The sequence below is a fragment of the Cladophialophora psammophila genome, assembly GCF_000585535.1.
Source record: "Cladophialophora psammophila CBS 110553 chromosome Unknown aczJe-supercont1.7, whole genome shotgun sequence".
In the NCBI taxonomy this organism is placed as follows: domain Eukaryota; kingdom Fungi; phylum Ascomycota; class Eurotiomycetes; order Chaetothyriales; family Herpotrichiellaceae; genus Cladophialophora; species Cladophialophora psammophila.
The window spans coordinates 1,522,646-1,544,617 of record NW_006912928.1 but is presented as its reverse complement, the minus strand read 5'-3'; the positions used below and the strand labels follow the sequence as shown (position 1 = coordinate 1,544,617).

Sequence of the window (21,972 nt, the reverse complement as noted above, 5' to 3'; positions counted from 1 at the left end):
CTTGCCCACTTGATACAGAAGCGAGCAGGAGTCATTCTCTCAGAATTTGCATTTCTTAACCATATCGACACCATCGACGCATCTACTTCGGTCACCATTGCTACTGCCTCGCTCTCTTTCAGTTTGGGCCTGCTGTCTGTCGTTCAACTCGTACCCCTCGTATTCTATCAGCATGATCAACTTAGGCCTTCAACGGATCACCCAGTTGCTCAATCCCCTTTTCAGTGCACATCCGACCCTTCCCTGGAAAGCAGTCCACATCGCCGGGACTAATGGCAAAGGCAGTGTCGCAGCTATGGTCTCTACTTTCCTCGGCCACTTGGGTTACAAGGTTGGGCGATTTACCTCGCCTCACCTCATCGATCGATGGGACGGCATTACCCTGAACAAAGTTGTCGTCGAGCAAGACAGATTCCTCCGTGTCGAGCAAGACTTCCGCCAACGGAGCATTGATGAAGACATCAACGCGTCGGAATTCGAGATTCTCACGGCTACGGCTTTCCAGCTATTCACGGACGAGAAGGTAGATGTCGCTGTCATTGAATGTGGACTCGGCGGCCGCCTTGACGCCACCAATGTGTTGAGACCCAAGGATGTGGTGGTCAGCGTCTTAACCAAGGTTGGACTAGATCATACTGATTTCTTGGGCGACTCGCTCGAGGCCATTACAAGGGAAAAAGTGGGAATCTTTAAGCCGGGGGTGCCAGTCGTGCTTGACCAGACCAATCAGAGAAGCGTCATCGATGTGGCTGAAAACCAGTTGAAAGAGCTGGGTTGGGGAGAAAATGGGGCAGAAGGTGTTTACGTTTCTGCCGAGGAAAGAAGACATGAATTTGACGAGGCCATTCGGGATATGGGCCTGTCAAAACATTCAGGTCAGAACCTGTATCTTGCCTACTCCTGTTTTCGAAAGGCAGAGGAGTGTCTCGCTGCTTTTTTTGGAGACAGACCGCATCACACGAGGAGGGAGCCTCCTCCCTCATCTGACCCATCTCAGCCGATTGTACCACCATCGGGAGATTCGCTTGTTGCCGTGAATGCAAGGCCCTCTGAAGCGGTGAGGGAATCTCTCGCAGTGCTGGTCGAACAGGCAGTAATGTCCCTCCCTGGACGCCTCCAATGGCTCACTCTTCCGCCGATATTACTACCTGAGAATCTCCAAGACATGACGGCAAGGTTGCAAAACGACCGCATTGACGCGAAGGTCCTCCTCGACGGCGCGCACAATCCAATGGGAGCCGCAGCTTTGGCCGGCTACGTCAAGATGCAGTGGCAGCTCTCTAAGCCTGATCCCAAGACGAAGCCTCAGCCTCGGCCCAAGGACCCGCTACCTGTCACATGGCTCTTGTCTGTCAAGAGCGACAAGAATGCTGATGAAATACTGGAGCGGCTGCTCCAACCCACCGATAATGTCGTGACGTGTTCTTTCGGCCCGGTCGATGGAATGCCGTGGGTGAAGAGTATGGGAGCCATTGAGCTAGCAGAGATCGCCAGAAGATACACCAATGGAGTGGTTGAGGCTCTTTGTGACGAGTATGTTGAAACTCTTGTCGGTCACGGTGATCAACCTACTCCGGATGAGAAGATGAGAATCATTATCAGGCAAGCGGTCAGCGTCGCCTCGAGAGCGTCGGAAGACGATTCGTCGTTGCGGTTGTGTATCGCCGGGAGCCTATACTTGGTGGGCGACGTTTTGAGGTGTATCCGGAATTCGGGCGGGTCAATCACTGACGAGTGCCTCCCGCCAGTTTAGAAGCCTTGCAGGAGATCTTATGGGATATTTCCCAAAAAGAGGAAGTATTCGGATACAGAAGAATAACACGACATGTATGGATAAGAGACATTTGCAGAGGGTCGATTCCTTCATGGATGGAAAGGTACCCATGGCCAGGCGTGAGCTTGACCAACTTGACAAAGAGCTTCAAATACATTGAGCAACATGAGGATTTACTAGGGGGAGGCATATGGGATGCTTGAATCAGATTCCAGGTTTAGCTTCCAACCAAAGCTCAGCAAATGTGTGCGGTCCAAGTATCCGCTATGCAGGGGAATGCCACTATGTTTCTACAACGGCAGCCTCGTCCTTGCCCATCTCGGCCACTTCCTTGCCACCGCTGGCACCGATTCCGCCCGTCCCAGCAGGCCTAACCATGACAACCTGACAATACCACCCTTCTCCCCTCCTTCCACCACCCTGCTTCAGCCTCTGCTCCGAAAATTCAACTCCTCTATCCCCTCCATTTCCCCACCGTTGGAGATCAGCCCATATCTCCTCTCCTCCCTGTTCGTCGCTTTCTGCCCTGGCGTTGAATCTCTGAAATCCCACAGACTGGTAGACTCCGATGCCCTTGGGTGACGCTTCAAGCATGCTGGGCCACCCCCGGCGGTCTGCCTCTTCGCATGCAAGACGCATGAGCATCCCGCCTGCGCCACGACGGTGGTGGGCGGGGTCGGTGTACAGGTTGTCCACGAGGACGTGGGAGCCAAGGGCAGAGCTGAGACGCGTGCGGGAGCGGACGAGATGCGACCAGGTGTCCGATGCGAGCGCCGCGTGCGAGTACGGTGGCCATGATCGTTCAGCGTTTGAGGAGGAGGAGGATGTTGGCTTTGGTTCTGCCGTGCTAGTGGTGGCCGAGGACGGGGGGAAAGGATCGGTGCCGATGAAGTAATACTTGATCGCGGCGATGACTTTGCCCTTTGGCGTCGTCGTTGGCGTCCCTTGTCCTTGAGCATCCCCATTATTCCCCGTCGTTCCCTCCACAACCCCCTCGTCGGCTGGCAACGCGTCGTCCAAGACCACGGCAAACCGACAATTTTTTTCTTCGCGAAACGCCCGTGAATGCCGCTCCAGTATCGACGCGAGATAGCCCGGGTAGGCATCAGGCGGGCCGTAGTAGATGGCCCGCATGAGCGGCACGGTCAGCCATGCTGCGAGATGGACGCGCGCGATGGCCGGGAGGTACAGGTGGTCGACCGGGTTGGAGGGCGAGAGTTGATGGACGTGGAGGGTCATGGTGGTGGCCTGCAGGATAGGTGTTGCCGGCCAAGGGGGGATAGGATATGGGATGTCCGATATAGGATGTACCTTTAGGCGTCGTTGATTGCCGAAATATTTCGACCGTGCTACCTTTTACCTCGCTGGACACCTACCCACCCTATATATCTGGGGGTATTCTTTGCTTTCGTTCTCGCAGGTGGGCAGGTGTATTTGCGGATGGAATTTTTTTAAGACATACATAAATGCACGTAGTAAATCTATATCACCCTGGTACATATATATGTGTGTATCTATCTATATGTGTAGTGAGTAGGTGAGCGAGTGAGCTAGTGAGTGAGTCATAGTACTATCCCCCTCTTGTTCAGCGGACTTGAGCGGTTCGGTGCACCGACTACTCCTAAGTCAGGAGTCCAAAATACTCCATAAAAGGCATTTTGGCCGCCCGATCAAATAGAGGTGTTGCATAGTTGGTTAGTCGGTAGCCCAGTCCGGCGGGGGAAATGTACCCGTTGCAAACGCGCGTGTGGGGGAAATGACTCGCGCACTGTGGAAATGTGACTCCTGACACCTCTTGAGACTGGCAGGCTAGTGAGGGAGGGAGGGAGGGAGGGAGGGAGGGGAGGGCGGAGGAGTCGTAGGACATATTGGTAGCTTTGAATAGAGCCGCGTGCTCGATAGGGGGAGGGCCGGGAGGAGGGGGAATATATATCTCGACATATGATATATCACCGGTAGTAGACGCTACGAACTAAGCTTGATTATATATAGAGAGAGATTTCCCGCATGATTCCACTGTTGTACTGATTGAGGAACCGGCTCGCCGGCTAGTGAACTCTCCCCGCCCCTTCCCCTGTTTGTTTTTCTGATCCTCTCGTCTGCTCTGCTCTCCTCGCTTCGGTGGATAGATGATGGACGGACAAGTGGATGCGAGAGGACTCGCGGGCGCGTGGAATGCGGGACAGAGCTGAGAAAGGGAACAGAACAATGGATGGATTTAACAGAAGTATCAGGTAGTAACTAGCCTTTTGCTGTGTTTGGTCTCTGAGCCCTGAGCCTGATGCCCCAGGCTGAGCCCCGGGCTTGACTTGCTTTTGAGAGTCCTATGTATCAGGATGAATGCAAATAGTCTGCCATACTATGCCGGGGCCTGTGCTGGACCGGACCGGACCGGACTGGATGATCGGCCCTAGGTTGGACTGCACTGGATTGGACCGTTTGATCCGACAAATACTGTACGATACCTCGCTCGAAGATGAGACTCGGAGACAGAGTGATGGAGACAGGGATGCGCGCAATTTAGCACTGGGACAGTACCGTGCCGTGTCGTGCCGTGCAGTGCCATGCAATACTATGCTGTGCCATGCGGTCCTGTGCTGTACCTTGCGATGCGATGCGGTCTCATCTGGCTTCTTTTCACTCCCTTCCCTTCGACTCAGTTTCATGTTCGATCGTGCTCGCGCACATATTCGTGCGTCCCTCACGCTCGTGAATGATGTGGAGCTGGCCGTGGCGGTCGTGGCGACTCCCGCGACGCGTCAGGCGTCTTCCATTTCTGTAAACTTCGCAGTGTCTGCTTGTCTGCACCGTAGAGGTAATACCCTCTCAGACACGCCGTGAGTTTCTCCAGGTTCTTCTTCTCTCCTTCTCCTCCATCACCATCCTCGTGGTCCTTCTCCATCCACTCGATCAAATGCCCCATGAACGGGATCTCGAGGCGCCACGGGCTGAAGCTCGACGCCGCCCCGATCGCCACCATGGTCCACAACGTTACTTCGCGCTCAGTGACTGAGTTGGGATCGGTTGGATTGCTGGGCTGGGATAGCTCGAGCGCCACGTTCGATAGGATCTCTAGATAGGGATGGCGGAGCTTGGTGTTCGTTGTGCTGCAGGATGAAGAGGAAGGACATGACAATGACGATGACGAAGACGATGACGACGACGGTGAAGAAAATGGTGGCTTTGCCGGAGGCAGCAGTTGTGTCTGATTGTGGAAATTGAAGATGTAGATTAGCAAGGCAAGGAAGAGCCTGTGATGCAGTGATTGCGGTCGGACTTCGTCAGTAATGCCGAGGACTCGACTCATTTCATTGAACACTTGATTGACGGGTCGAGGCGGCTGCGAGCTGCTGCCGTTTTCCTCGTCCTCGCCGCCTCCCTCGCGTTGCCTGCCGCTCCGAACGAACTGCGGTTCCCTCGAGACTTGCTTGAATATCCGTTGCATTATCTCAACAGCCTGGGTTGTGATGAGACCCTTACTGGCAATGACCGAGAAGAGTCCTTGGAATCCTCCCACCTGGGTCGACTTGACGGGGTGGTCCTCTTTGAACCTGACCAGGACGTCGTCGTCGTGGGTGAGTTCACACACGAACCTGCCATGCAGGAGAAGTGGTAAGAAGAACTCGCTTCTACAGACAGTATTTGTTAGTCAGCGATCTTGGAGATAGGGTGGAACAGATTCGCGGACTTTAACAGCTCGTCCTGTAGCTCGGCGCTCAGCTTCCTTATACCACCTCGGGTCAACACCATTCTCTCTTTAGCCCGCTTGTGCATTGCATAAGCATGCAGATCGCCGTGTGCCACCTATACTGTCAGTACATTGCATTCTACATCCTCGCCAAGGTACTTGCATCGACGTCCATCAACCACAAAGCGGTCAAGATGGCAGCATCATCGTCCGCATTCTCGGCCGTCTCCACTTTGTGCCTGAGCTGCTTCAATGCTTCGCCTCGGTGGAACAGTGCCGTCCAGTGGGTGTTGCCAAACCCTTTGACGTCGATGTTGTAGTACACCTGACTCAAGGCGATCAGAGCGTGGAACAACTCGGAGTTATGCATGGCCACATTGAACCAAATAAGATAGCGGCTGGTCTCGACGGCGAGCGCAGGGCTGAAACGAGGAGTAAGAAATCGAATAACTGCAGCGGGAGAGAGTCTGTCAGTGCTTGCTTGTTGCACACGAACCCATGCTATTGTGCTGCGGGGAGTAGATGCAAAAGCGCAAACATGATGGTGTCCAGAGCTGCTCCAAGACAAAGAAGTTCCCCCTTCGGCTGAACGTGAGCTGGGAACACCCACAATAATCTACCAGAAATGGCACGTAGGGTGTGTAGTTGATAGGGTAAGTTGTGAACGGGTCCGCCACAGGGCTCCCCAGAATGCAATCATTCCGCGGCTGAACTCCTCGAGGGGTTAAGACCTCTTCTGGGTTTGTCGAGGCAGGTCCTTGCTTCCCACTTTGAGGTATCTTCCTTTTCGTTTTGGGATCTGTAGGTGGCGGTATCTCTCCATCGGACCGTCGCACAAACGGACGATAGTGCGTCCGCTCCAGGACAATGCGCTTGGAGGTCGGCCGGTAGCTTTTCGATGCGAATGACGAGACAGCACGGCGGTTCTGTCTGCTCTTCAGTTCGGTGGGATTGTTGTATGTGATGAAAACATTATGCTGAGACGCGGGAGACATCTGGTATTGGCCTCTTTGGGGCCGGGGCCGTCCTCGGGCCAGGTGAACAAACCTGCTGGGATCGAACTGAGGAGACAGCAGCTGGTCCAGATGGAAGGCTAGATGATCAATGCAATATTTGTCCAGCCTGGTCTTGACGCACGGCTGCCCCCGTAACACAGTGCTCAGGCCATGCGCTCATTTCTGCGCAATGAGACGGTGAGGAGGCGGCGATTCGAATTGCTTCAACCTTTCAAGCTTTAATATATGCAGAGGCGCTCAGCTCTTCCCCCAGTCTAGCTAAGCCTTACCGGTAGCAAGGATCAAACAAGCAGGAGATTGGTCGTTCGTGTCAGATCTTTAAAAGCTGAGAAGAGTCCGCGGACTTCTGGAGAATCTTTTCCCAACTCAGTGATGATCCATAGTGATCCGCGAGTGATTAAAGCAGGGGAAGGAATGGGAGGCCCGAGTCAGGAGGAGAGTAGTAGTATTACTATCGAGGGTGTTGCACCCTCTCGCTGCCTCGCTGCCTCGCTGCCTTGGAAGTTGGGGCCGAAACTGGAGCAGTGGGAGAAATCACGTAAGCAGCCTGCATTATGAAATGGGGACCACAAGCACCGTGCCACCGCGACGGACTCGGATCCTGTCCTATGAAAGGGACTAATGGTGCTCGCTCTGGTCCCTTTGATTATTACTTAATAGCACGTCCCAGGATTGGGGGAAACCCTGAGCGAAGGGGACAAGACGAGAGAATGCAACTAAGTACAAATGGAAAACCATGTGACAAGAATGACTTTTGGGACAATGCTGATGGTGATAAAGACCGTAGTGGTGATGACGATGGAATGGCGATGACCCCATCCTCGTATATTAATCGGTCATGTCCAGTCCAGGAAACCCTTGAAATCTATCTCGCTCATTCTTCTGCCCACCGTCTTTCTCGCAGAGGCATTTCATGCCCTTGTTGGACCCGACTGCCGCTTTCTTCCGCCCTCCAGGCATAATATTCGCCCAGTCGGACCTCGGCGTACGAAGCATAGTCGAAATCGATCTCGGAAATGGTGGCCTGGATCAGAGCCCAGACGCCCCAGTAGAAGCCTGGCATGCCACGATATCGGTCAACCTCATCGCACAAAACATCCAGCATGTTGCTGGGGACCCGGGTGTCGCTGTGGGCTTTGTACGACTTGAGGTAGTCTTGGAGAAATTGACGGCGCATGGATTGGGTCGGCAGCATGTTGTAATCACAATCATAGCCACCCCATTCGGCAAAGTGGTTGGCAATATCGAAAGCTGCAGGACAAGGTGTGGCATATTCGTAGTCAATAAACGACACCTGCCTCGAGCCACCCGGCTTACTACTGGCACAGTTCGTTGGCAGCATGATAACATTTGCACTTAACAGGTCGCAATGGCCAAAGACCAACCCCGACGAGCCGGGACCTCGCTCGTTGTCCAGGTCGTGGAACGACCGATCTAGTTCGTTCTGGAGCAGCTCCTTGCGCGTCTCTTGTTTGGGAGTGTCGCAGGGAAGAGCATGGACCCATTTCTGCATTACTGACCAGATATTTGGTACAGGGCGCCTCGAAGCAAGACTACCACTCAGGTCATGGCCGTTGACGCCATTCGAGACATTCTTCTTCTTCTTCTCCTCTTCCACCACGGCGGAGATGGGCAGACGCGCATGCCACTCACCTAAGCGCTTAGCAACCGCGCGCCAGATAGGTTCACTGATCAGGTCCCGAGGAGTGCAGACTTGACCAATGATGAATCTGTATAAGAGCCCGTTTTTGAATCTTGCCAACAGGGGAGGGGCCAATCCTCGTTCTGCACACAAAGCATGTGATCGGGCCTCTCGATCTCGGTCGATGATTATCTCGGTATGGTTGCCATAGGCACGGAGGAGGATAGAGTCGCGGTCGATTTCAGCTTCCGAAAGGCCTGGGGTGTGTTTTGCAATCTTGAGCAGCTAGAGACCAGCCATGAGCATGGGGCACGTGCCTGATAAGTGAAGCAGAATAACCCACAGTGTTTGTGATGCCATCGGTGAACTTGACAATTTCAATATTGCCGGGACTGTCCCTCCATTTTGGCTGTATTCTATAGACCAAGGTACGAGCTGAGTCGTCCAAAGACTCGTTATCAAAGGCCAAATCAATGTATTGCAGGTGTGGGAGGTGGCCGTTGGAGATTTCAATGGGGGAATCCATGGCCGCGCATGGCCCGTGGAGCAAGAGGGGAGCGATCGAGAACGGACGGCAGCGACAGGCGATGAAGATGTGGCGGAATCGTCAAGGAGCAGTAGACTGGACGCAGAACGGTGAAGGAGATGGGAAGCAGCCTTTTAAGGACGATGGTCGCAACGGGCAAAGTTGGAGGTGCGTGATTCTTGGTGTGTTGTGGGTGCGCACTAATGACATAGTTGGACTCGGTAGTGGTAGCGCAGCGGCGCAGGTGCGGCAGTCGATTTCTCTCTCCGTACCCAGTACTGTCCGTATTTTCTTTTTTGGAGAAGCCAAGAAGCCTCAAAGAGCCAGGAACAAGGGACAAGGCCGAGTGAGCCACATGCCACGCACTCCCATCCTCTCTCCCGCCCTCCCTCCTCTCTCCTCCTCCACCCTGGTCGACAGAAGACCAACCATGATCCCAGACTTCTACCAAGACAAAACTGCCCCTCCTTGACGCAAGCGGCACGGGAACAAACAAACCAACGTAATCTGCTGCCCTTGTTTGCCTTCTCGCCTTGTTCTTTTGATCAGGAGATTCAGGAACACACGACCCGTCATACGAGTTTCCCTTGGCTGTTTGATGAGCTTACTCGCATGGTCACGGCCGCGTCGAACTCAACAGGGCCCTTCTCTCTCCCAATCTGCCCATCTCGACGCAGGCAACAGACAGGTGCTGGGATGGTGATTGGGTTCTATACCATGACCAAAGAATGAGTCTTTCGGGAAAGGGCCTCACCACATCTTCGCTGCCTCTCTTGCTATTCTTCCTCACCATGTTTCCCATCCAATTGAAGTCGGATGATTGAGCTTCCCTCTGCTGGTCAGACGTCAAAAACCAGATGCAGGAGAGACCAGAGGTGCAAAGTCGCTCTGTGAAACTCTGGGAGAGGATCCAAGTCTGCATTGAACGGAAATTGGACTGCTGCGCGGTTGCAACTGTCCAAGAATACTGGAAATTTCAACACTGAGTCAATCGGAACTGGCCATTTTGATATTGAAAAGGGATCCCAGCCTCGCCGGGCAGGACCTCCGCATTTCATTTCGTCGTCTATTCCACTCACGCATACTTCTCTTGACCATAGCAAATCCATAATTCTAGGGTTTGCTCTTCCCTTTTTTGGCCTTCTTCTTCTCAATCTTGTTCGAACCGACATCCACATGCTCGGCATTATCACTGTCTCCTTCAACAGCTGATTTTCTCTCTCCCTTTCCTATCCGGTCGTCACGGCTGGCACCAATCTTCCCTAGAAGGATCTCGGTGCCTCTGTTCTCCCGGTCCAATTTCCTCACATTCCTTCTCAGCACATCCATTAGTTCTTCTTTCATCCCAAAATCCTCAGCCTCCGACATTGCCACGATAACAAAACTGTTCGGTCCATTTGCCCAGGCCACGATTTCTTCATCTCCGCCCTTCGATTTGATTTTCTGGAACAACAGTTCATCAAATTTCAAGAGCGGGTTGGCCAATTGGATCGCATTCGTTGCTTTGTTGAACCGTCCGCCTTGCACCAGGGCCTTGAGCATGCGGCCTACCGCTGGCGTAGCAAGAATCTTTTCGTTCTCTTCTTGCTGCTCTTTCCCTTCAACCTCCTGGGTTGCCAAATCTGCGATGGCACCTAGTGCGGCCTGTATATCACCTACGCCAGCACATCCAAACACAGTCTCCATAATGAACTGACATCCAAAAGTCGACTGTGCGAGATATCTTGCCTGAACCGCAATCAGGTCGAGGAGGGGCTGCGCGATGTTCCTCAACAATTCCATGCGGCGCGTCTCCGGATCCTTCTTTGATGTTTCTTTCCTGATCTCGCGAACCTCTGAAAGGAGTGCAGCAGTTTCCTTCGGAATGAGCCACTTCGGTGCATCAGCAGACATGAGATAAAGCAGGGGAATGCGTGCGGTAAGATTTTCCGCCTGCACGAGCAACTCCTGCTCTCTTGCTTCACCCTCAAGGTCCTTGCTGAGAAGTTCCGGAAATATTGTCTTCGAAGTCATCACCGTGTCGTCAATAACTTCGTACGCGGTTAACAGCACATTATGCCCATGTTGATCACCCGCGAGGAGTTTAATATGCGTCTTAAAAAACTTCAATATCCCCCTTCGATCCTTGGAGTTTCCATGGGACAGGCAAAGACAGAGCAATCGAGAGCCGGACTTCGTGAAGGCGAGGTTCTTGTAGATATCTCCTTCCTCATCGTCGCGGAGCATGGAGAAGAACTCGGTAATTTCCGGGCTTCTCGGTTTGCAGTTCAAGAAGTATTGTAGAAGAGCGTCGTGGAGGATGGTGAAACCCGTGGTCTTCTTTTGAACGAGTTGGTTGGTCATTTCGTGCAGGTGAGACATGATGGGGCCTCTCTTTTCGGGGTGTTCGGCGAGGATATCGGAAAGTTCAGCTGTGACCTGCTCGTCATTGGATGTCTTGTGCGTCTTTGCCTTGCTGAAGATGACAAACTCGGGCCCGTACCATTCTCGAAGCATGATGGCCCTTTGTTGCTTTGTCGCGATAGTCCTGTAAATGTCGTCCACAATCCAACTTGCTTCGGGATGGCGAATCAACCTCTTTACATGACCGTAGAATTCTTCGACGACGGCATCACGACTTTCTTCATCGCCGACAACCATTTTCGCTATCAGGAACTTGGCGTACTTCGACTCTGCCAGTTCTCTGTAACTGCCTTTTAACTCCGTTGTGATCTGCCTCCTTTGCTGCGGAGTCGCATATTTTAATGCACATTGGATGATCCGCACCGAATCATGTTTGAATACGAAATCTTTAACTCGCCCTGAAATGATCTCAAAGAGCTCTTTGACCAGTTCGTCTCGTTCTTGTTTGGGAACATGGGATTTTCGGCGCAGACGCTCCCAGATCTTCTTCGAACGGACGATGGAGTCAGCGTGGGGTTTGGCAGCCTTGCGGTCTTTTGCGAGGGCCTTTTGCTTCGCATGGGCTTCGCGCGAGGTTTGGCCTGTTCATAGAGTTGAGTAAGTAAACATAGACATGTGTTTGGACGACGACAGCGCCGCTGTCCCTGCGAACGTACCATTTAAACATGACTTGTTGGGAGGTGCATGGGCCGCGGGCCCATGCTCTTCCTTCGACTTGTTTGATCTTTCCTTTGCTGAAACCGGCGCCGAAGCGTACTTCGCCTGGTCAAATCCTTCGAATTCTTCCGCAGGTGCATCCTTGATTTTTGCACGGTTCTTGTCAACCTTGGCCCTTTTTGAAACCTTGGAGTCGACGATATCACTTTGGCGCTTGGTTGCTGCCATCTTTGATCTCGATTCAATGGGCAACAAGTCTGCGGCCAAGTCGACTGGTACGACGAGGTGTCCCGTAGTATATCACCCGAACTTTTTTTTTTTTTGACCGAGTTTCTGGCAAACATGACAAACTACGCGGGTGCGGTGGTGCAGCGCTTGGCATGTTTGTTGTGTGGAGTTTAAGTGTAGCTTTTTCACCATGTCGCCTTGGTTGGTACCTAATTCACACTCCATGCTTCGTAATACTCGGTACATTGACCCCATTCCTCGTACTTGTCCGGAGTCCTCTTGGCTGCTCCTCCTACCGGTTGACCTAGAGCCATGCCGTATCTCAGAAGCACCTACTCTCTGAAAATGAAAGGAAGCCCCGCGATGTTGCTTGTGCTTTTGTCCAGCGGATTGCTACGAGGTACAGCATTCTTGCCTGCTGCCCCGACACCACGAGTACCAAACTGGCCCCACTGCAGTCGAGATTTGGTGAGTTATGCAAGTAAGCAGTGTCGCCCGAAGTCGCTCGCTCTCCATGGGCATTGGGAAGCGGGCTATGGTGCTGAACCGGCGATAGCTCTGCGCCCGCACACTGGTGCTCCGCGATCCGGATTCTCGAGCACTTCGCCATGACGCACTCGAATTTCCTCACAATGCACTGTGTATGTCAAGCTGCAGTCTACCAATCCCTTCACGTTCTTCTAGCTGCAGCCAGCGGACCAACATCTTAGGCTCCTTTAACAAAAATTTTGAGTGATTCGAGCCCACAATTCCACCGAGTCGTGTTTTTGGCGACAAGTTGAATCTTGCGATGGGATAAAGTTCTGGCCTCTGGATCGGATAGTTTTGCCAGGCGTACGTGACACTGGAGATTTGATGCGACCGCAAGTAAAGCCTTATCTGCCCGGGAGAAGCCAACACTCACAGCCGTCAATTTCTACCATCTTTGCGTAAATGAATGATGACCACGCTCTTCTCGGATGCCCTCCCATGGAGAAGGGTTTCCATCAGAAATGTTTCACCAGGGGTTTAATTGCGTCGATTGTGCCAACCAGATGGACAACAATTTGTCGACTGAGAAATGAGTGATCTGAGCATTGAATGCAGGCTTGCACGAGGTGGATGCCTAGAGGCGAAGGGCTGACTAGTGTGCTGGGCTGTCACATCGACCTACTTAGGCAGATGCATCCCGGGGTTGTGTGGGAGCGTTGCGTTCGTGTTTCACCAACTTGGCTGGGCTCTGCCCGCAGTTTTGCTACAGGACGCACGAGCAAAAGTGGAACAGGGGCAAGGGAAAACGTACGAGGCGTCGTCCAGCTCATGCATTGATGGGTGCTTCATATTTCCGTTTGCACGGAGCACTCTCTATACAACTCACTCACCACTTGGGTGGCACTGATCGCCCGGATGGACGACAAAAGCTCGCCCAAGCATCTAAGGTGTGCCCTGTGAATGGACTCTGTTCATAAGGTGAGAGTCCCATCCTTTCTCACAAAATTTTCTGCTTTTGGATAATCTTGACTTTATTCACGCCGCGCTCTCTCTCGGACGACGCATTCTGGCAGTCTCATGACCATGAAATAAATGGTCTTTGCCATCCGAAGATCTTTGATAATGTTCGGATGCAACTTGAAACACTGGCGCTCGTATTCTATAGCCACCGAGCTGCAGCGTTGATGACAAAGTGCTCGATGGCGGGTGGTAGTAGTGCCGCTTGGCTTCGGAGCGCAGATGGTAGCCACCGATCATGGGGTTCGAAGATTCGGCTCGTCAACTGTTGTCGCCTAATTCTGGTACCTGAGAGACGACGCGATCCCTCCTTGTGACTGCGGCGGGCGCATGCGGAATTCAGGGGGTTCTCAGTTCTCGGGCAACAGGTTTTATGCAGGTGAGCCGACGACTCAGCACTCCAACCACTCTTTGGCTTGCATGAAAACTTCTCTCACCGGTCTTTGTAGAGTCGGTTGAGGGCATCAAAATGAGAGCCGTGTAGAAAGTGGATCCCTTTACCGCGAGTACCTGGATGAGGCAACAAAGGGATTTTCGCAGGAGACGAACTGCCTTGCTTCATCGTGCAGTTTTGAAAGAAGTATATATGGCAGATTAACACCTGACTCGGGTGTTCAAGACCCTTCCCCTCCTTCCTTTCCTTTCCTTCGTTCTCGTTGCCTCTCTTGTGCTCAAAGCACGTCCGCTCCTTCTCTGTTTTATCTCTCTGCGTTTCGCTCTCTCGTTGCTTTCTTAGGTCGGTCTATCTCTCCACCCTGAGCCTGCAGCTCGGGAGAACTTACTAAAACATTGATTGCAAACTGAAAGATGCATTCAAACATGCAAGGTTTCTCTCCTTCAAGGTGGCCATCAGCGCCGTCGCCAGCTCAAGCATTTATGTCTTCACCTGTGAGGGAATCAGCCCACCAAACTGGCCGTGCTTATATGGAGCGAGATGGCCCATGCCATGGTCCACAATCGCCAGTTTACGAAGTGGAAAGAGCGTATGAGGACCTCCGCGGGATCGGATTGGATGAGAGACAAATCTCGGACCTTTGTAAACCCAATTACTTCAACTCGCTCAGGATGATAGCCCATGCAGACGAGAATGTGCGGCTTTTTGTGTGGCAAAGGCGTCGACGTTCGAAATCACTGAAACTATCCCATGGGCTGGAATCGCGCCATCCACCGGGAGTTGCCAGCATCACATCCAACCGGTCTCAATTGTCCGCGTTGACGAGTTTGAGCACCTCTCCGACCAATTCGTACCCTTCAGGGCTCCAAGATTCACTCGAAGGGCAACTTCAGGCTCCGGTTTGGCATGCTGTCCCTGGGCAGATGAATGCAAGTATCTCTCTGGACCCTGCCGTCCATGGAACAGGTCAAGTATCCCTGTCCGGAGCCAGATTGCTCGAAAGAGTAGCAACGCTCAATCGAGTTGGGGAAGCACTTGCAAGGAGATCATGACAAAAATTGCATATTCATCTGTCACCATAATCAAGAATGTACATTTCGACCAACACACAAGCATGCCACATGGGCACGACACCACAGCGGCGACCACAAATGCAAGGAAGGTGATGCATGTGTCAAGACGATCCTCAGTGAGAAGGAAAAGAAGTACTGGGGCTGTTCTGTTTGCGTGCACCTGTCGAGAGATGTAGAATCTCACGCCCACCACCACCTAAGCCACTTTAAAGACCACGCGGCGAGACCTGATGACATCAAAATCAAATTTTCGACCATGATCCAGAGCTTGCTTTCGCAAGAAGCGACCAAAAGCAAATGGGAAGCGCGCTGTCTGGAGATCGGCTTCAAGATTCTGGACGCCTTCAATCTTCCCTGTTTCAGTACTTCTCTGATATCTTGGCTGTGCCTTTCTCTTGTATGTTCTGGTTAACGTTCCATACTTGCCCCTGGTGGATGTATGTTGGTGCCGGATTGTTTGGAAGTTCTTTGGACCTTTTACTGTTGTGCGCGGTTTGCATTCGACGGCCTAACACAACCTCGACGCTCCTATGATGGACGGAAACACCCCAGACCGACCCCAGAAACATACTATGAGCTGGTACTGTATGACATACGAATTGCCCTTTTTACCCGAACCTGTCCCCTACCTGTCCCCTACCTGTACCCCACCTGTACTAGTAGTGTGTTGTCAACTGCATTTGGTATGGAATGGAAACTTTATCTTCAAGTTGCAATATAATTTTTAAGGATGGTAGCAGTATCAATTCTCTTTCTATCACTCATCCAAAGTATGCTATTGGCGTGACTCTTCTCATCCGTTGCGCTCGAGGAAACGGTCGAATGTCTTTCACCAAGGTATTGCGTGCACGGTGACGGACGCTGTCTTTTGGCGTCCTCTCAACCGCAACAGACGCGACATCTGCCTACCGCGGTTGGCGGCCCACCAGCCCTTCTTGTTCGGGGCTAGGTGCCGACCCCCAGGCTTGTGAGGCGCCACCCAACCTCGGAACCCAAACCCCAAGGTTTGTCGTCTAACAGCAGCCTCGTGCTCGGATTTCCGGGAGATCATCCTCCCAAGTACCCAGTACTCACTAACTTAGGCGACTGCCTAGCTCGAGAGGCGTAACCTTCTAGGGTTCACTAGGCTTATAACGGCGGAGCCCCAACGAGACGGAAGCCCCTGGGTAATAACTCGCAAGCTGCTTAACCACCTGCCTATGTGGGTAGAGAGAGTCTCTGTGTCCTGTGGGATCCAACTTCGTCTGTCGATGGACATACGTTGCGGCTCTTAGCTAATCAGTCGCAAAGACAGTGAAGTCCAAGTCCAACTGACAGTACGAGGTACTCTGGAATTTCGTTTTCTACACTCCCAAAAGGGGTCTCCGGAGATGCGCTGGTGACTCTCAGCTTCGAGGATCGAATGTATTCATTTGGCAAAGTGCTGCCCTTATCCTTTCAAGCGCTACAAACCTTGTACAAACTTTGCTGCCGATCAAGCGGAGCCAATGGTATGTCGTGCAGTGATGGACTCAAAAAAAAAAAGAAAGAAAAAAAAGGCAAAATCCACTGCCCCGGTTTGACAGCGGATCCGCGATTTTCCAAGCACTCGGTACAGTTTCAGCCTTGTCTCCTTGTTTTATAGGACTTCAAATATTCCGTACAAGGACCGCCACTGCCCCTGGCATGGCCATCGTATTCCGTATAATTTCGGGGAACTCACCGAGTCAGGAAGGCTCAGCGTCCTCCGTCGACAGAGAGCGACACTGCTTGCCGCACTCGAGCGAAGCCAACAAACGAGCCAAGGGGCAAGGGAGAGTTTTCAAAGGTCGGATTGGATGAAATGGAAAAGCTGTGCTACCTCACGGCGCTTACAGCGCAGAACCCTGGGTTGAATTCGCCCAATGCGCGTTTGAGAGCGAAGCTGCCAACAACACGAGGCCGCAACGCTGCAGTATCCCTCGAAGGATGAGCAGCGCTTGTCGACATGCGGATCCACTGCAACTGACTCGTGGTCGAAGCAGGTTGTGGCGAAGACTGGGGGGGCTTCCCCTGGTACTGTACTGACATCTCAATACTTTCGTGAAGAATTTCTTCGTCTCTTGCTTTGAAAGATATATCAAGAACCCTGCGTCACGGAGATTACGGAACTTGCGGTAACTATCATAATGCACCTTTCCCCTCTAGATTCACACCTCGACAAGTTACATTTGGAGTTCCCACCATTTGGGATCTGCACAATCTGTTCCCTCCTACGTCAAGACATTCGGCCTTCTGACCTCCCCTCTCTCCTGCCAATGGCTCGAAAGGGAAAGGCGCTTGTACCAGGGTGCAAATGAAACCGGTGAGCTGAATGCACCTTCCACACCCCCTACCCTCAATACGAGGTTCCATATGAATCGCGCCCACTGGCTGCATGGATACGATGCATGGGAGGGTCTACTCACACCCTCGGCAGGCTTTCGGTTCGGGCAATTTTTGGCCTGTCGACGCCAATCCGGTGCATCTACATGGCTTGCCTGGAATGATGAATATAACTGGTTGGAGACGGGTAGAATGAGGCTCAAGTCGTAGGTTTCCTGCCAGCACCTAGGAAAGCTCTTGGGTTTATTTTCCTCTTTTCTATTCTATCCCTCATTCTCTCCTGTTATCTGTGTTCGATAGGCTTGACAAGATACTCTCATTTTCTCATTCACGACACGGTGCCTTGTGCGTTCCACTCTTTTCAGCGCATCTATTGCTTTGTCGTTTGATCCATCTCCCACGTCTTCACCACGCCTGCGCCGGCGCAGCCCTATTTCAATCGACTCTCCTTGGCTTTGAAAAGAAATATACTCCCCTCTTAAAAGTGATCGAGGCTGGCATATGGATTCACTTGCGAACGATCCTTTTTACATGGCATGCCGGCCTTTGGGATCTGGCGCTTTTAGCGACCATCCCTTCCAGTTCTCTCCGTTCCAGCCCGCAACCCTTGTTCGACAAGATGTCGACGAAGAGCTGAAAAGAGAGCCAGCTATAGTTGAGTCTGTTCAACATCTGCTTGAGCTCGATCTGGACCTGAGCAAAATCTTCAAGCTGCGGCAAACCAAATATCTCAATGCGTTACATTTACTTACCGACGCAGATGAAGGTGATATCTGTGCGGCGTTCAGACTTCTTAGTTTCGGAAATTCTCAGCGTCTACCTCAGAATATGAGCACAAGACTGTCACAACAGTCGTATGCGTATCCTCCATCGCGAGTGCCTAGCCTCGTCTCCGATCGATCCAGTCTAAGGTTGTCGGCAAATCTTGGAGTTCCAATACACGACCCTACCAGGCCCGTCTTTGGATACGTCAACGATATGTCACCTATGCCTTCACAATTGTCATCATCAGATGACATGTTCCGTGCTTCTATTGGATGCATTCAGCATACCTCCATGGACTATTTGGCGACCAGCAAGGAAGGCCTCCAATTCTATGCAACAAATCCACACCTTGCAGAATGTGTTGCCCCTTGTATGCAGCGACAGTCAGACACGCAGGTCGTTGCTCCTCCTGCCTCACAAACTGCGTTTGAAATGCCTCTCTCGACAAGCGCTGTGGACGAGTTGCTCTTGCCGAGCGGAGGGGAACGACAGTTTTGGCACCCAGATACCCTTGTTCGACCTTCATTCATAACTGAACATGAACCAACACCAAATCGCAATCGGATTCGGAAATTCAAGTGTCCTTGCCCGGAAGACGGCTGCACCAAAGACTTTTTGAGCCCAAAGGAACTTGCGAAGCATCTGACCGCAAACCACGACCAGAATTCCACATTCTGCTGCAAGCATTGCGATTATCCTCAAACACACCGTCCCTCAACTTGGAAGAGGCATCACAGTACTCGGCATAGTAAATGCGAGGGTAATGGGGAGTGCCTTGAAGAGATTTGTATCCGAGAAAGAAAACACTGGGCCTGCGGCTTGTGTGTCAACCTGGAGAAAGATGTGGGGGAGTTTGCCACTCACTACAAGAGGCATTTCGAACACGGCAATGTTCAGAAGAGCGATATCAGCGTCTCCACCATCATTCGCAGCTTGCTCACGCAAGATGCCACCAGAGACAAATGGAGCGCGCTGAACGTTGACATCGAGCGTCCAGACGGCACTTTTCGACTTTCATGGGACGCGCAAAAAGTGACAGAAATTCGTGAAGCGCTCGAGTATGAGACTTTCAGAGATTCTACCTTCGACGAGGCTGGCGTCGTCGACCGCCTTCTACAAGAGGTGCTGGCTCGTGCCACATACCACTGAAATGATATTACATATGACGTATTGCATCTCAGCCGGATCTCGAAGCATGTTGAGGAGAATCGTGCCACAAAAGTGATCATCAACACAGTGGCACTGCCTCCAGGCGCACAAAGAACATCTACCAGTCGACACCATCACGTCAACGCCCTCTGTTCTTTATGCCTCGAATAAGCGCTTAAAATTCTACGAGCTTATGTCGATGTCCGAACGTTCGACGCCCCGTTGACGGTCTCCACGCCGCTTTCATCCAAAATTCCTCGACTGTACCGCAGCTCTAGCGTGAGCCCTTCCATCCTCAGCTATTATCTACCGAAGGACATCATCCTGACTTGGGCCTTCTTTTTATCTCACTTTATTTTGTCCCTTCGCGGTCTTGATGGCCTCTATTTCCCTTTCACCATTTCAAGACGATTGTGTTATTACGCCCTCCCCCCCCCTTTTTTTTTTGAGATATATATTTGTTTAGCGATGACTCTCGCAAGAGCATCAAAAAGACATTTTGTCAAAATTTTGTCTCGGGACAGACAAGGCGAGACGCTGGCCGTCCAGAGAAGAGATGGATCATGCTTGGTGTATCTGCATATGCTTGTATCTCTGTCAATGCTGTCTTAATAACCATTATCACGCTATCAACGATGGATACGCTCACTATTATTTACTATGACCTAGCTATATCTATTGTGTTACCTGTTTACATAGCTATTACGACGCAACCATTTACAGGAGATACTCGACCGTGATTATGAATTCTGGGACGCAGGGGCTAACGAGTGTGAACGTAGCAGCTCAGCGGTACATATACGCCGCAGCCTCGTGCGGAGTGACCAGCCTTGTACGGGACAACTCCACCCTTCGCGCCGAGTCACATGACCCTACGCATACGGCGAGACGGACAATGGATCGTGATTTCAATCCTGACAACGTGGGCCCTCTTGTCGCCTTGACTGAGACAATAAACCTTCTGGACGAGATTCTATCCCCTAACCGGATCTACTATGACTGTGTCTTTGATTACTCTGACTGGCCTCCAACCCCCGACTCGCATGCGGCTTAGGTCCTTGGAGAAACTCTACAATCAATTCACTGAGGGACATAACCTCCTGTGGCATGATTGTGTTGCAGAAGCATTTCAGAGTTCAGAATCGCGTTCGACTTAGTTAGGCCTCTCTTGAAGCAAGAACACACCTTACTCGCCCCCATATCTGTACCACCTTATCCTTCACACCCGGTAAGTGCGTGGACAACAAAATCCTCACCCACCTATTCGACCTGATATTGGAGTTCGTGGAGAGGAATGACCCTCAAATGCGCCTAGTGAATCGATCCCCAATCCGTTATCAATAGCATGTCCATCAATAACGGGAGTGAAGCATCGAAGCGTGTGTTTCAGGCCGTTTGCGATCGCCTGCTGACTGCAAATCTTGGGACATTACTCCTGATGAGACAGAGCTCGACCTGGAGATGACCTGCTGCACTCGCCAACCATCCTGCGCTTCATGACAATCTAAGCGCCCAGCGGCTGATCTCTACCTGGACCTGAAATCTAGCCTGACAGGCGGATCTAATCCACGCAATCAGGCCCGCCTCAAGAGACTCTCTCAAGCCGCCCCGCTTTACGCATTCGCTTTATGCGAACGGGGTATAAGAAAATTAATCATTTGGGTGGCACCGTACGAATCTTTATGCATCGCCGGCTGTGCTCTCCACACACCATTTTGTTAGCTCTGTGTGCCGTTGAAACAAACAGCCCCAGCATGCTCCGGTGTGTTACCAAGCCTTGGGGAGCAGGAAGTCTCGACAGCGATCTGGAATTTCATGATCCGCCACGAGAACCCAGAAGGAATAGAGACAAAGAGTCTCTCTTCAAACATCGTTCTTTTACCGGCAGGCAGGGCCAAAGAAAATCGAAGCTTAGCTAACGGCCACCAAGGTGCGCTAGACACGGTGCCTTTTTTGTGGCCCAGTTTGTCCGTTGGCAATGATCATCACGCATTTCATCATAATGGCATCCGTCGCGAGTACATGGAACGGGTCACAGGGAGTTCTTGGAAATTCACTTCTTGGTGCATAGACAAGAATTAAAACGATCGCTATCGGCACCATTTACTGTTTACCTGCATCTTGAACAATCCACCTGCTCGCCTTTCGCGCATACTCCTCCTTCTGTCTGGCTGACATGTGCCTCAAATCCAACGTCGGCTTCGGCACCTCTGTTCCGTTGATCACCCCGGGAATCGCACACACGCGCTCCTCCCAACTCTTCACCAGTGGAAACTCATCGATATCCACGCCCGCCCAGTCTGCAAACAGCGTCCAACTCAAGACGGAGAAGTCGGCAATCGTGGCTTTGTCGCCCACCAGGAATGGCGACTTCTTCCTGCCGAGGTGCGCTCCGAGAACGCCATACAGACGCCTCGTCTCGGCTTGGTATCGGTTCAGACTGTACCCCTGCTGCTCCTTCTCCGGCGCGTATCGTCGGAAGTGGTTCGCCTGGCCTTGCATCGGCCCCAGCCCGGCGTTTTGCCAGAACAGCCAGCTGATCGTTTCGAAGTACTCTGGTGAACCGCTCTGGTATGAAACTTTGAGCTCCGTGTCGTATCGCTCCGCTAGGTAGAGGAGAATTGATCCCGACTCGAAGACGCGGATGGGTGAACCATCGGATAATGTATCGGTGATTACTGGGATTCGACCGTTCGGGTTGATATCGAGGAACCACGGTTCCTTTTGGGCGTTGGTGGAGAGGTCGAGATGGTGGGTTTTGTATGGCTGCAATCAGGGTGGTTAATGGTAACACCACTTGAATCATTGTGCTAGGTTTTTTGGGGG

The 21,972-nt window shown here is 52.0% G+C and overlaps 8 protein-coding genes across 8 annotated transcripts in view; 2 read left to right on the top strand and 6 right to left on the bottom strand.

Moving 5' to 3' along the window:
* Positions 1-172: 172 nt before the first annotated feature.
* On the top strand, positions 173-1,753 carry A1O5_05584 (uncharacterized protein; the record flags this gene model as incomplete). Its single annotated transcript, XM_007746183.1, has 1 exon — positions 173-1,753. One exon carries the CDS (start codon positions 173-175, stop codon positions 1,751-1,753), a length of 1,581 nt encoding a protein of 526 aa, XP_007744373.1.
* Positions 1,754-2,056: 303 nt separating this feature from the next.
* On the bottom strand, positions 2,057-3,013 carry A1O5_05583 (uncharacterized protein; the record flags this gene model as incomplete). The annotated part of the gene is made up of 1 exon (XM_007746182.1): positions 2,057-3,013. One exon carries the CDS (start codon positions 3,011-3,013, stop codon positions 2,057-2,059), a length of 957 nt encoding a protein of 318 aa, XP_007744372.1.
* A 1,462-nt stretch (positions 3,014-4,475) lies between these two features.
* Positions 4,476-5,548, bottom strand: A1O5_05582 (uncharacterized protein; the record flags this gene model as incomplete). Its single annotated transcript, XM_007746181.1, has 2 exons — positions 4,476-5,403; positions 5,463-5,548. The coding sequence occupies 2 exons, from the start codon at positions 5,546-5,548 to the stop codon at positions 4,476-4,478; spliced, it is 1,014 nt and encodes a 337-aa protein (XP_007744371.1).
* Positions 5,549-5,601: 53 nt separating this feature from the next.
* On the bottom strand, positions 5,602-6,457 carry A1O5_05581 (uncharacterized protein; the record flags this gene model as incomplete). Its single annotated transcript, XM_007746180.1, has 2 exons — positions 5,602-5,912; positions 6,073-6,457. 2 exons carry the CDS (start codon positions 6,455-6,457, stop codon positions 5,602-5,604), a joined length of 696 nt encoding a protein of 231 aa, XP_007744370.1.
* An 895-nt stretch (positions 6,458-7,352) lies between these two features.
* Positions 7,353-8,646, bottom strand: A1O5_05580 (ethanolamine kinase; the record flags this gene model as incomplete). The annotated part of the gene is made up of 2 exons (XM_007746179.1): positions 7,353-8,405; positions 8,464-8,646. 2 exons carry the CDS (start codon positions 8,644-8,646, stop codon positions 7,353-7,355), a joined length of 1,236 nt encoding a protein of 411 aa, XP_007744369.1.
* Positions 8,647-9,759: 1,113 nt separating this feature from the next.
* A1O5_05579 (uncharacterized protein) lies at positions 9,760-11,934 on the bottom strand (the record flags this gene model as incomplete). The annotated part of the gene is made up of 2 exons (XM_007746178.1): positions 9,760-11,630; positions 11,706-11,934. 2 exons carry the CDS (start codon positions 11,932-11,934, stop codon positions 9,760-9,762), a joined length of 2,100 nt encoding a protein of 699 aa, XP_007744368.1.
* Positions 11,935-17,763: 5,829 nt separating this feature from the next.
* A1O5_05578 (uncharacterized protein) lies at positions 17,764-19,146 on the top strand (the record flags this gene model as incomplete). Its single annotated transcript, XM_007746177.1, has 1 exon — positions 17,764-19,146. The coding sequence occupies one exon, from the start codon at positions 17,764-17,766 to the stop codon at positions 19,144-19,146; it is 1,383 nt and encodes a 460-aa protein (XP_007744367.1).
* A 2,103-nt stretch (positions 19,147-21,249) lies between these two features.
* A1O5_05577 (glutathione S-transferase) overlaps positions 21,250-21,972 on the bottom strand; it is a gene marked incomplete at both ends in the record, with an annotated part of 1,031 nt that continues 308 nt past the window's right edge. The window contains one exon of the mRNA XM_007746176.1: positions 21,250-21,912. Within this exon, the coding sequence (XP_007744366.1) occupies positions 21,250-21,912 (663 nt within the window). The remainder of the gene's footprint in view (positions 21,913-21,972) is intronic.